We start from the raw sequence: 14,689 nt of genomic DNA, 5'->3' as shown, positions 1-14,689 counted from the left end.
TCCAGGGTCATAACTATATCTATTGTAGGCCCAAAGACAAATAATTGTAAGGACCCCCAATGGTGAAAAATGTAACACATGTCCCTCTCAACTCTGGGCCCCATAGCAGCTACACTCCCTGCACCTATGGTAGCTACGTCCTTTTAGTGTGGTCATCTTGGCTTCATGGCTATTGTCCCCGGCCACAGTCCTAATTACTTTTCATTGTTTGTGCTTACTGCCCTTAAGCAATCAGTTTATGCAAGATTTTTAAAAATAATGCTCTGGACAACAGGGTGCTACACACAGTCTTTATTTTCAATTCCTGTTAGTACAAATAACATTACAGTATAAAAAAATTAACATAAACCTACCTAATCAGGTAATCGATAATACAGTCTTACAGCCAGAGCAGCCCTGATTGACTTTGTACCTAAACAAATGCTAGGAACATACTTTACCACAGTAGTCAAAAAGTACAGCGAGAAGTCATTTCGCCATCAGTAGAAAAAGATGCACATTTACTTGTAAGCAAAATCAAGTTGTTACAACTTTTATGTTGACTGTTAAGGGGGGTACACATGGAGAGATCCGTGTTTAAAATCTAAGCAATCTGACTAGATTGCTTAGATTTTAAGCACGGATCTGCCGTGTCTATGCCCCCCAGCGATAGCGATGCGCGGCCCGCACATCGCTATCGCCGGTGCTAGATTGAGCCTGCATGCAGGCTCAATCTAGCGGGTCGCTCACTTCACCGCTGTGTGAAGTGAGCTGCCCCCCATCCGTCCTCCTCGCTCAGCACATCGCGCTGTGCTGAGCAGGAAGAGAGATGTGTGCTGAGCGGTCTGTATTAAGATCGCTCAGCACACATCTCTCCCATCAGTACCCCCCTTAAGTGTATTATATTGCAATATACTAACTGAGGTTATATGAAGTATATTATTTTGAAATGTGTGTGTGTGTGTGTGTGTGTGTGTGCAAGTACATAAAATACACTTTGGTTTTCAATCCACTTAGCAATATGTAAATACAAGTAATAACCAAATTCCGGCCAACATTGCATATCCTTACTGAAAGGCTCCATTGCTCCAAGCAGTTGAACTGTTGCTGCTGTCATATGCAAGATAGGCCTAACGATTTCTCTGATAAAATGAAAAGAATAACTTTGCTTCCATCAGTCATTTCAGAACCAAGTGAGCAAAAATCAGTTTTGTTTAATATATACACAATGGTTCAAAAAGATTAATTCCCTTCTGATCAAATGATAATTAAAGGCTAAAGCAAAGGAAGGAAACTACATGTGCAATGCAAGTGGATATATTGTAAGAGCAATGGCAATTATTGAGATGAATGCATAGATATGAAAAATGCTATTATTGGTTTCCAGCAGTTAAAAAACCCCTGTCATAACACCACCAAAATTAACTTTGAAGATATTATTTTCAATTACTAATATGTTGTTGATGGTTGATTTTCTACAATTCTGTTGATAGGAAAGAAGATTATTGTCTGATTTATTATCTGATTAAACAATTATCCAACTACGCGACAGACGAGACATTTTGTTGCACAGAATGAAAATATAAACAAACGCCCCCCCATAACAAAACAAAACAAAGATGACAACATACACAATATACTCTAGAAAAGATAGTAAATCCAACTGGAAACATACTATATATTCTGGCAACTTGGATGGGCCATCCCCCTGCAGGCACAGCACCATTATTATAAGGCACAACAATTAGGGTTCTTACAGTTTTGGCTTGGTCCATACAATGAAAATTAAGGATTTAGTGTTTTATAAGTCACTTTGGCCTTTGTGATGTATCACTGAGAGGGTCAGCTCTGCCCAGAGATATCAGCAGGCTGCACAGATGCATAGCCGTGAGTGGACTGTCGAGAGAAAAAGGATGCTGCTCTTTTGGGCTTCACACGCTTGATTTCAGTGCCTGGGGAGGGGAAACAAAATGTATGAGTAGTTGAACTATAAGGGGGAATTCAATTGGGTTTAAGGCAGGCATGTTCAAACTGCGGCCCTCCAGCTGTTGAGAAACTACACATCCCAGCATGCCCTGACACAGCTTTAGCATTTTCTGACAGCAAAACTGTGTCAGGGCATGCAGGGATATGTAGTTTCACAACAGCGGCAGGGCCGCAGTTTGGACATGCCTGGTTTAAGGTTTAACAAGGTGAAAAAAAACCTTGCGTACCTCGCACCGAATCTTGGATTACCGCAGGTATGCACGCTCACGATACCTGCAGTATCCAATTTAAAAAAAAATGGCGGCGGGGTTTTCAGCCGTGTGTGGATTAAAAACACAACCCCCTACCCCCCAAAAAATAAAATAAAAAAATGACACTGCATTTGGGCACATACGCACTCACAAAACACTACACACTTACCATTGCTGCAGAAGACCCAGATTCCGACGCTGGAGGAGAAGACATTGCTTCGGACGGTAATTACAGACTAAGTAAACTAACTGGAAGCTTCCAATTTGCTTAATTAGTCCTCAGGGGGTGCCACCAGGGTCCCAGAGCAAGTCCCGGTGATTTTTCCTAAAATTAACGATTTTAGGAAAAATCAGATCTGCCATGGGGGTGTGTGAATAAGACGCGGTCTCATTTTCTCACTTTAAATTGAATAAGAAAAACCCACAGCTGCAGGAAAAAAACTCAGTGCCGTAGGGTTATTCAAATTTCGTGCTGTAAATTGAATTCCCCAATATTTCCTGCAGCCACATAGCAAGCATGGTACCAGTGATTATCAATCTCTACTTCAATCAGATATTGTGCATCATTGTGCCACTGCTCCAAGACATCAAAAGATGTGATTCCAACAAAAATATACTGCACAGCTGACCCACCATCCCACAAAACCAAAAAATATTCTGGGACACTGTCTGGGGTCTTACACATATAAGTTGTGCAGAAAAATAGAGATCACTTGTTTTGGACAAATATTTGGTTCCAAACAGTTTTATAGTATCTTAAAATCTAAATGCATAATAATAATAATAAGAAGAATTTACTCACCGGTAATTCTATTTCTCGTAGTCCGTAGTGGATGCTGGGAACTCCGTAAGGACCATGGGGAATAGACGGGCTCCGCAGGAGACTGGGCACTCTAAGAAAGAATTAGGACTACTGGTGTGCACTGGCTCCTCCCTCTATGCCCCTCCTCCAGACCTTAGTTAGGGAAACTGTGCACGGAAGAGCTGACACAACAAGGAAAGGATTTGGAATCCCGGGTAAGACTCATACCAGCCACACCGTACAACTCGTGATAACTATACCCAGTTAACAGTATGAATAACAACTGAGCCTCACTGAACAGATGGCTCATAACAATAACCCTTTAGTTAGGCAATAACTATATACAAGTATTGCAGACAATCCGCACTTGGGATAGGCGCCCAGCATCCACTACGGACTACGAGAAATAGAATTACCGGTGAGTAAATTCTTATTTTCTCTGACGTCCTAGTGCAGGCCTGGCCAACCTGTGGCTCTCCAGATGTTGTGAAACTACACATCCCAGCATGCCCTGCCATAGTTTTAGCATTCCCTAATAGCAAAACTGTGGCAAGGCATGATGGGACTTGTAGTTGTACAACAGCTGGAGAGCCACAGGTTGGCCAGGCCTGTCCTAGTGGATGCTGGGAACTCCGTAAGGACCATGGGGATTATACCAAAGCTCCCAAACGGGCGGGAGAGTGCGGATGACTCTGCAGCACCGAATGAGCAAACTCAAGGTCCTCCTCGGCCAGGGTATCAAACTTGTAGAATTTTGCAAACGTGTTTGATCCCGACCAGGTAGCAGCTCGGCAAAGTTGTAAAGCCGAGACCCCTCGGGCAGCCGCCCAAGAAGAGCCCACCTTCCTCGTGGAATGGGCTTTTACTGATTTAGGATGCGGCAGTCCAGCCGCAGAATGTGCAAGTTGAATCGTGGAGCAGATCCAGCGAGCAATAGTCTGCTTAGAAGCAGGAGCACCCAGCTTGTTGGGTGCATGCAGGATAAACAGCGAGTCAGTCTTTCTGACTCTAGCCATCCTGGAAACATAGATTTTCAGGGCCCGGACTACGTCCAGCAACTTGGAAGCCTCCAAGTCCCGAGTAGCCGCAGGCACCACAATAGGTTGGTTCAAATGAAACGCTGATACCACCTTAGGGAGGAATTGGGGACGAGTCCTCAATTCTGCTCTGTCCATATGGAAGATCAGATAGGGGCTTTTACAGGACAAAGCCGCCAATTCTGACACCCGCCTAGCCGAAGCCAAGGCCAAAAGCATGACCACTTTCCACGTGAGATATTTTAATTCCATGGTCTGAAGTGGCTCAAACCAATGTGATTTTAGGAAATCCAACACAACGTTGAGAACCCAAGGTGCCACTGGGGGCACAAAAGGGGGCTGAATATGCAGCACTCCCTTAACAAACGTCTGAACTTCAGGCAGTGAAGCCAGTTCTTTTTGAAAGAAAATAGACAGGGCCGAAATCTGGACTTTAATGGATCCCAATTTTAGGCCCATAGTCACTCCTGACTGTAGGAAGTGCAGAAATCGACCCAGCTGAAATTCTTCTGTGGGGGCCTTCATAGCCTCACACCAAGCAACATATTTTCGCCATATGCGGTGATAATGTTTTGCTGTCACATCCTTCCTAGCTTTTATCAGCGTAGGAATGACTTCAACTGGAATGCCCTTTTCCATCAGGATCCGGCGTTCAACCGCCATGCCGTCAAACACAGCCGCGGTAAGTCTTGGAACAGACAGGGCCCCTGCTGTAGCAGGTCCTGTCTGAGAGGCAGAGGCCAAGGGTCCTCGGAGATCATTTCTTGTAGTTCCGGGTACCAAGTCCGTCTTAGCCAATCCGGAACGATGAGTATAGTTCTTACTCCTCTCTTTCTTATTATCCTCAGCACCTTTGGTATGAGAGGAAGAGGAGGGAACACATAAACCGACTGGTACACCCACGGTGTCACTAGAGCGTCCACAGCTATCGCCTGAGGGTCCCTTGACCTGGCGCAATATCTTTTTAGCTTTTTGTTGAGGCGGGACGCCATCATGTCCACCTGTGGCCTTTCCCAACGATTTACAATCAGCTGGAAGACTTCTGGATGAAGTCCCCACTCTCCCGGGTGGAGGTCGTGCCTGCTGAGGAAGTCTGCTTCCCAGTTGTCCACTCCCGGAATGAATACTGCTGACAGTGCTATCACGTGATTTTCCGCCCATCGGAGAATCCTTGTGGCTTCTGCCATCGCCATCCTGCTTCTTGTGCCGCCCTGTCGGTTTACATGGGCGACCGCCGTGATGTTGTCTGACTGAATCAGCACCAGCTGGTTTTGAAGCAGGGGTCTTGCCTGACTTAGGGCATTGTAAATGGCCCTTAGTTCCAGAATATTTATGTGTAGGGAAGCCTCCTGACTCGACCATTGTCCTTGGAAGTTTCTTCCCTGAGTGACTGCCCCCCAACCTCGGAGGCTTGCATCCGTGGTCACCAGGACCCAGTCCTGTATGCCGAATCTGCGGCCCTCTAGAAGATGAGCACTCTGCAGCCACCACAGCAGAGACACCCTGGCCCTCGGGGACAGGGTGATCAGCCGATGCATCTGAAGATGCGATCCGGACCACTTGTCTAACAGATCCCACTGAAAGATCCTTGCATGGAACCTGCCGAATGGAATTGCCTCGTAAGAAGCTACCATCTTTCCCAGGACTCGCGTGCAGTGATGCACCGACACCTGTTTTGGTTTCAGGAGGTCTCTGACCAGAGATGACAACTCCTTGGCCTTCTCCTCCGGGAGAAACACCTTCTTCTGTTCTGTGTCCAGAATCATACCCAGGAACAGCAGACGCGTCGTAGGAACCAGCTGCGACTTTGGAATATTCAGAATCCAGCCCTGCTGTTGTAGCACTTCCTGAGATAGTGCTACTCAGACCAACAACTGCTCCCTGGACCTCGCCTTTATAAGGAGATCGTCCAAGTATGGGATAATTATAACTCCCTTCTTCCGAAGGAGTATCATCATTTCGGCCATTACTTTGGTAAATACCCTCGGTGCCGTGGACAGACCAAACGGCAACGTCTGGAATTGGTAATGGCAGTCCTGTACCACAAAACGGAGGTACACCTGGTGAGGTGGGTAAATGGGGACATGCAGGTAAGCATCCTTGATGTCCAGTGATACCATGTAATCCCCCTCTTCCAGGCTTGCAATAACCGCCCTGAGCGATTCGATTTGGAACTTGAACTTGCTTATAGAAGTGTTCAAGGATTTCAAATTTAGAATGGGTCTCACCGAACCGTCTGGTTTCGGTACCACAAACATTGTGGAATAGTAACCCCGTCCCTGTTGAAGGAGGGGAACTTTGATTATCACCTGCTGGAGGTACAGCTTGTGAATTGCCGCCAGCACTACCTCCCTGTCCTGGGGAGTAGCTGGCAAGGCTGATTTGAGGTAACGGCGAGGGGGAGACGTCTCGAATTCCAGCTTGTATCCCTGAGATACCACTTGTAGAACCCAGGGATCCACCTGTGAGCGAACCCACCGGTCGCTGAAGTTCCGGAGACGGGCCCCCACCGCACCTGGCTCCACCAGTGGAGCCCCAGCGTCATGCGGTGGACTTGGAGGAAGCGGGGGAGGACTTTTGCTCCTGGAAACTGGCTGTATGGTGCAGCTTTTTCCCTCTACCCCTGCCTCTGGGCAGAAAGGACGCGCCTTTAACCCGCTTGCCTTTCTGGGGCCGAAAGGACTGTACCTGATAATACGGTGCTTTCTTAGGCTGTGAGGGAACCTGAGGTAAAAATGTCGACTTCCCAGCTGTTGCTGTGGAAACGAGGTCCGAGAGACCATCCCCAAACAATTCCTCACCCTTGTAAGGCAAAACCTCCATGTGCCTTTTAGAATCCACATCACCTGTCCACTGCCGAGTCCATAATACTCTCCTGGCAGAAATGGACATTGCATTAATTCTAGATGCCAGCCGGCAAATATCCCATTGTGCATCTCTCATATATAAGACTACGTCTTTAATATGCTCTATGGTTAGCAATATAGTGTCCCTGTCAAGGGAATCAATGTTATCAGACAGGGAATCAGACCACGCTGCTGCAGCACTGCACATCCATGCTGAAGCAATAGCAGGTCTCAGTATAGTACCTGAGTGTGTATATACAGACTTCAGGATAGCCTCCTGCTTTCTATCTGCAGGCTCCTTTAAGGCGGCCGTATCCTGAGACGGTAGTGCCACCTTTTTTGACAAGCGTGTGAGCGCTTTATCCACCCTCGGGGATGTCTCCCAACGTAACCTGTCCTCTGGCGGGAAAGGGTACGCCATCAGTAACTTTTTAGAAATCACTAGTTTCTTATCAGGGGAAGCCCACGCTTCTTCACACACTTCATTCAACTTATCTGATAGGGGAAAAACCACTGGTTGCTTTTTCTCCCCAAACATAATACCCTTTTTAGTGGTACCTGGGTTAATGTCAGAAATGTGCAACACATTTTTCATTGCCGTAATCATGCAACGGATGGCCCTAGTGGAATGTACATTAGTCTCGTCATCGTCGACACTGGAGTCAGACTCCGTGTCGACATCTGTGTCTGCCATCTGAGGTAGCGGGCGTTTTTGAGCCCCTGATGGCCTTTGAGACGCCTGGGCAGGCACTGGCTGAGAAGCCGGCTGTCCCACAGCTGTTATGTCATCGAACCTTTTACGTAAGGAGTTGACACTGTCGTGTAAAACCTTCCACATATCCATCCACTCTGGTGTCGACCCCGCAGGGGGTGACATCACATTTATCGGCACCTGCTCCGCCTCCACATAAGCCTCCTCATCAAACATGTCGACACAGCCGTACCGACACATCGCACACACACAGGGAATGCTCTGACTGAGGACAGGACCCCACAAAGTCCTTTGGGGAGACAGAGAGAGAGTATGCCAGCACACACCACAGCGCTATATAATCAGGGATTTACACTACACAAAGTGATTTTCCCTATAGCAGCTATACAAATACAGTTTGCGCCTAAATTTAGTGCCCCCCCTCTCTTTTTTACCCTTTGAGCCTGGAAACTGCAGGGGAGAGCCTGGGGAGCTGTCTTCCAGCGGAGCTGTGAAGAGGAAATGGCGCCAGTGTGCTGAGGGAGATAGCCCCGCCCCCTTCTCGGCGGGCTTCTCCCGCTCTTTTATTAATATTATGGCAGGGGATTTTTGCACATATATAGTTTATTAGACTAGATTATGTGCTGTTTGCCAATTTAAGGTACTCTAATTGCAGCCCAGGGCGCGCCCCCCCCATCAGTGACCGGAGTATGTGGTGTGCATAGGGAGCAATGGCGCACAGCTGCAGTGCTGTGCGCTACCTTAATAAAGACCGGAGTCTTCAGCCGCCGATTTCCAGGACGTTCTTCTTACTTCTGGCTCTGCAAGGGGGACGGCGGCGCGGCTCCGGAAGACCGAGGCTGGGCCTGTGTTCGATCCCTCTGGAGCTAATGGTGTCCAGTAGCCTAGAAGCCCAAGCTAGCTGCAAGCAGGTAGGTTCGCTTCTCTCCCATAAGTCCCTCGTAGCAGTGAGTCTGTTGCCAGCAGATATCACTGAAAATAAAAAAACCTAATAAATACTTTCTTTACTAGAAGCTCAGGAGAGCCCCTAGTGTGCAACCAGCTCGAGCCGGGTACAGATTCTAACTGAGGTCTGGAGGAGGGGCATAGAGGGAGGAGCCAGTGCACACCAGTAGTCCTAATTCTTTCTTAGAGTGCCCAGTCTCCTGCGGAGCCCGTCTATTCCCCATGGTCCTTACGGAGTTCCCAGCATCCACTAGGACGTCAGAGAAAATAATAATAATAATAATAATGTTAAGGTTATGTAGTCCTTTAGCACAACTTACTGACTTACCATCATCAACATAATCTATAGTAGTGAGGTGTTTCATGCGGTTACACAGGACACTGTCTTGTCTACGTAGTTTGTTGCCTTTCTCAGAAACTTGAGGATTCCTGGGAGCAGAGTCTGCAGACATTAACTCTGTACCTTGACCAAGCTCTATACAATACTCAATCAGTCCACTCATCAGCTCAGCCTGGAATAAGACATCTAGGTTAATGTATTTAATCAATTAAAATTGTGTATTAAGGGTTTTGTTTTTTAATCCCCCAAAAAATAAGACTAACTTACAGTATATGAGGTTCAACGGGGGCAAAGTTTGGTAAGTGTAAAGTAATGGGCAACATTTAACAGCAGATATAACTCGTAATATATTCCTTAAAACAAAATACATGCTAATTATACCTCCAATTGGTCAAAGTAAAACATTTTAATACCCCAGCCATGGACAACTGTACAGCTGACTCCTTGATGGTTTATAAACAGAACTTGACCTACTGTACACAAGGATGGTGATAAAAAGGTTAAGAAATATCACCTGCTTGGAATATATTTTAAGCAATTTGTTAACTTGTGTTCCTTCATTGTCACCATCAAATTCAAGCCATAGTATGTGCTCTTCTTCAGCTGGATATGTGTGATCCCAGGACAGCTCTGAAAACTTCAAACTTATCAAAATATGCTGAGATAAAGAGTAGAAAAGACCTCATTAGTAAAAGGGTGGAATTACCATAATAATAATAATAATAATAATAATAATAATAAGTTTGAATTTATTTTGAAAATTATATGGACTACACTATAATTAAAATGTTAAAACACATTAAAGTGAGGACAATATACACCATAAAATAAAATAATGTGTAAAGTCTGCGAAATATTACAATAAATAAAATTACATTTTATTTTATATTATCTATATATATCTATATATCTATATATATCTATATATCTATCTATATATATCTATATATATATATATATATCTATATATATATATATATTTATATATATATATACATATACATACACACATATACAATTTCCAAACAGTCCACACTCTGGCCTTTTGAGTATATGCTGGGGTGACTTCCATATAGTGATAGATAACTCTGACCCATCAGTTCCAATATAAATCCACAACAGAGGAGCACTCACCAGTCTTCAAAGTAGTTTTTCTTTTCTTTTCAACAAATCATGAGTGAAGGGGGTGTCGACGTTTCGGTCCCAGCTGGGACCTTTGTCAAGATCATATGGTAATGTGAATAGCCCCCATTTATACCCATACATGGCCCTCCCCCTAATTATCAAATTGGAGGAATTCCATATAGATACATTAAAATCACAAGTATTACAAAACATATACAGACATGACATACTTACATATAACATCTAGTGTGCAATAATATCATTATAGGAAACATAGATCCACTGTAGAACGCCGCTTAGGATGATACGATAGCGGCAGAAGCGGCGTGCGTTCCACTGCGTACCGCACTTCCGGTCCTTGGAACGCAAGTTCCGATCATATGACCGGAAGTACATAGGTCAACGTAGCTGCATAAAAGTAAAGTGTGTTACCTTAAAGCATCGTGTTTCCGGTCTCTGGAACGCAAGTTCCAGTTGCGTAACCGGAGGTGTAGAGTGTAGCAGTTTGTATTCATAGGCAATATATGGTAACACGGTTGCCATAGTGACCAGCGATCACATTGACAAGATAATGTCTGTAAAAGGAATATCAGTACACTTGTACATTGGATATATGTATCACAGAAGGAGCCATATTTGGCTAATGTTACATGGACTCTGGTATAATCTTTAATTATATTGTTTGGCTATATTATTTGACAAGCTCTAATGATTTTGGGTACAGACACAGACCATCCTATTTTGGAAATCCAGAAAAGCAAAAAATTTAAAATGAAAAATTTATAAATATGAAAATATAGATCATTCTAGAAAAACTCCATATTGGATGCCTTCATTTAGGCCCCGTGGGCGTATGGTGTCCAGTCGGTAGATCCATGATGCTTCTCGTTGAAGTAATAGCTTTGCTCTATCACCTCCCCTTTTCAGGGGTAGTATCCGATCTATAATCATGCATTTTAGTGATGCCAGAGTGTGTTTTGCCTCGTAGAAGTGCCTCGCTACAGGCTTGCCTAAGTGTCCAGCATTTATTGCTGTTCTGATGGATAGGCGATGATTCGCCATTCTGTCTCGGAATGGACGAATCGTTTTGCCCACATACATCAAGGAACATGGGTACATGAGTATGTAGATGATGAAATCAGAGGTACAGCTTACTCGCTGATGAATCTTAATTTTCTGTCCAGTATGTGGATGATGGAAATATTCACCAGAGTTCATACTTCTACATGTTGTGCAGTTTACACATCGAAAGCACCCCTTTTTCTGTGCTGGTAGCCATGAATCATATTCTGGTTTTAGTGGTCTATCAGGTTGCATGAGGATATCTTTTCAATTCCGCCCCTGTTTGAAGCTGATGAGAGGCTTAGCTGGTAAATGTTTGCTAAGAGCTGGATCACTTTTGACCACTGGCCAAAGATTTTTAACTGCTTGTCGTACGACTGGGCCTGCAGTGTCAAATGTTGTAGTGACTACAAATGGATTTTGTAACCTCTGTTGTTTCTTTAGATTTCCAGACGAGAAAATCTTTTGAGCTTTATGTAGACAGTTGTTGATAATCTGTTCACTATATCCTCTCGAGGAGAATCTCCATTTAATTTCTTCAAGTTGTATACTGGCTGTGTCTGGATCTGAATTGTTGAGGAGTACTCGCAAAAATTGTGAGACCGGCATATTTTGTTTAAGTGAACCAGGGTGATAACTTCCAAAGTGTAACAAAGTGTTGCGATCCGTGGTTTTCCTGAATAGCCTGTATCCATACCCAAATTCTGTGGCATAGATGGTCACATCTAAGAAATCTTGTGTAAACCTATTTTGGGTGAATACTTTATTTATTTTACATATTTGCCTATATGGAAAATATAGTATCAGCTGAACTCTTGTTTTCAGCTGAACATGAATTACTAGCACTGACAGATGAGGATGCAGAGAGGGTGCTATCTGAGTTCAGTGACTTTGAGAAATTACCGGCAGAAAGTGCATTGGTTTTGTATCATAAATTATTAAACTTACAAAAGAAGGAAGTGGACCTTCTGCTACATGGGCAATTCTTATTAGACTATTATCGTAAGAAACAACTACCAAGGGGCTTTCGTATAAAAAATACCCCAACAATTGGAAGAAACAATCCAGCCTTTTGCAGCAGATGGTGCACGGTCCTTAACAAATGCTCTTTCGATTTACTTTTGCTTGTAATAGAAGAAGTTGGGGTTGATTTAAAAAAAGTGAGGACTGAACTAGCTGCCTCTCGCTCCACAACAACTGATATTCTACATAGAGATGTGCACTTGAAATTTTTCGGGTTTTGGTTTTGGGTTCGGTTCCGCGGCCGTGTTTTGGGTTCGACCGCGTTTTGGCAAAACCTCACCGAATTTTTTTTGTCGGATTCGGGTGTGTTTTGGATTCGGGTGTTTTTTTCAAAAAACACTAAAAAACAGCTTAAATCATAGAATTTGGGGGTCATTTTGATCCCAAAGTATTATTAACCTCAAAATCCATAATTTCCACTCATTTTCAGTCTATTCTGAATACCTCACAATATTATTTTTAGTCCTAAAATTTGCACCGAGGTCGCTGGATGACTAAGCTAAGCGACCCTAGTGGCCGACACAAACACCGGGCCCATCTAGGAGTGGCACTGCAGTGTCACGCAGGATGGCCCTTCCAAAAAACACTCCCCAAACAGCACATGACGCAAAGAAAAAAAGAGGCGCAATGAGGTAGCTGTGTGAGTAAGATAAGCGACCCTAGTGGCCGACACAAACACCTGGCCCATCTAGGAGTGGCACTGCAGTGTCACGCAGGATGGCCCTTCCAAAAAACACTCCCCAAACAGCACATGACGCAAAGAAGAAAAAAAGAGGCGCAATGAGGTAGCTGTGTGAGTAAGCTAAGCGACCCTAGTGGCCGACACAAACAACTGGCCCATCTAGGAGTGGCACTGCAGTGTCACGCAGGATGGCCCTTCCAAAAAACACTCCCCAAACAGCACATGACGCAAAGAAAAAAAGAGGCGCAATGAGGTAGCTGTGTGAGTAAGCTAAGCGACCCTAGTGGCCGACACAAACACCTGGCCCATCTAGGAGTGGCACTGCAGTGTCACGCAGGATGGCCCTTCCAAAAAACACTCCCCAAACAGCACATGACGCAAAGAAGAAAAAAAGAGGCGCAATGAGGTAGCTGTGTGAGTAAGATAAGCGACCCTAGTGGCCGACACAAACACCGGGCCCATCTAGGAGTGGCACTGCAGTGTCACGCAGGATGGCCCTTCCAAAAAACACTCCCCAAACAGCACATGACGCAAAGAAGAAAAAAAGAGGCGCAATGAGGTAGCTGTGTGAGTAAGCTAAGCGACCCTAGTGGCCGACACAAACACCTGGCCCATCTAGGAGTGGCACTGCAGTGTCACGCAGGATGGCCCTTCCAAAAAACACTCCCCAAACAGCACATGACGCAAAGAAAAAAAGAGGCGCAATGAGGTAGCTGTGTGAGTAAGCTAAGCGACCCTAGTGGCCGACACAAACACCTGGCCCATCTAGGAGTGGCACTGCAGTGTCACGCAGGATGGCCCTTCAAAAAAATACTCCCCAAACAGCACATGACGCAAAGAAGAAAAAAAGAGGCGCAATGAGGTAGCTGTGTGAGTAAGATAAGCGACCCTAGTGGCCGACACAAACACCGGGCCCATCTAGGAGTGGCACTGCAGTAAGCTACTATAGTAGTATGTATCAAGAAGAAAGAAAAAAAAAAAAAAAACCACGGGTAGGTGGTATACAATTATGGATGGACCAGCGACTGCCGACACAGAGGTAGCTACAGCCGTGGACTACCGTACTGTGTCTGCTGCTAATATAGACTGGATGATAATGAGATGAAATCAATATATATATATATATATATATATATATATATATATATAATATCACACTAGTACTGCAGCCGGACAGGTATATAATATATATTTATTATGTACTAATGACTGATGACGGACCTGCTGGACACTGTCAGCTCAGCAGCACCGCAGACTGCTACAGTAAGCTACTATAGTAGTATGTATCAAGAAGAAAGAAAAAAAAAAAACCACGGGTAGGTGGTATACAATTATGGATGGACCAGCGACTGCCGACACAGAGGTAGCTACAGCCGTGGACTACCGTACTGTGTCTGCTGCTAATATAGACTGGATGATAATGAGATGAAATCAATATATATATATATAATATCACACTAGTACTGCAGCCGGACAGGTATATAATACAGGTTGAGTATCCCATATCCATATATTCCGAAATACGGAATATTCCGAAATACGGACTTTTTTGAGTGAGATAGTGAAACCTTTGTTTTTTGATGTCTCAATGTACACAAACTTTGTTTAATACACAAAGTTATTAAAAATATTGTATTAAATGACCTTCAGGCTGTGTGTATAAGGTGTATATGAAACATAAATGAATTGTGTGAATGTAGACACACTTTGTTTAATGCACAAAGTTATAAAAAATATTGGCTAAAATGACCTTCAGGCTGTGTGTATAAGGTGTATATGTAACATAAATGCATTCTGTGCTTAGATTTAGGTCCCATCACCATGATATCTCACTATGGTATGCAATTATTCCAAAATACGGAAAAATCCCATATCCAAAGTACCTCTGGTCCCAAACAT

General features: G+C 44.3%; 1 protein-coding gene across 5 annotated transcripts in view; it reads right to left on the bottom strand.

The window, feature by feature from the left end:
• Nucleotides 1-276: 276 nt before the first annotated feature.
• The window catches only part of FRMD8 (FERM domain containing 8), an 88,109-nt gene continuing 73,696 nt past the window's right edge, over nt 277-14,689 (bottom strand). For all 5 annotated transcript variants that reach the window (XM_063944810.1, XM_063944807.1, XM_063944806.1 and 2 more), the window contains exons 9-11: nt 9,413-9,556; nt 8,887-9,070; nt 277-1,931 (exon numbers count right to left, since the gene is read on the bottom strand). In XM_063944810.1, the coding sequence (XP_063800880.1) occupies nt 1,822-1,931; nt 8,887-9,070; nt 9,413-9,556 (438 nt within the window). In that variant the 3' untranslated portion in view covers nt 277-1,821. The remainder of the gene's footprint in view (nt 1,932-8,886; nt 9,071-9,412; nt 9,557-14,689) is intronic.

The sequence above is a fragment of the Pseudophryne corroboree genome, chromosome 11 (genome assembly GCF_028390025.1).
Source record: "Pseudophryne corroboree isolate aPseCor3 chromosome 11, aPseCor3.hap2, whole genome shotgun sequence".
NCBI lineage: Eukaryota > Metazoa > Chordata > Amphibia > Anura > Myobatrachidae > Pseudophryne > Pseudophryne corroboree.
Note: the sequence above shows the minus strand (reverse complement) of the source record. Positions and strands in the feature narration are given on the sequence as shown.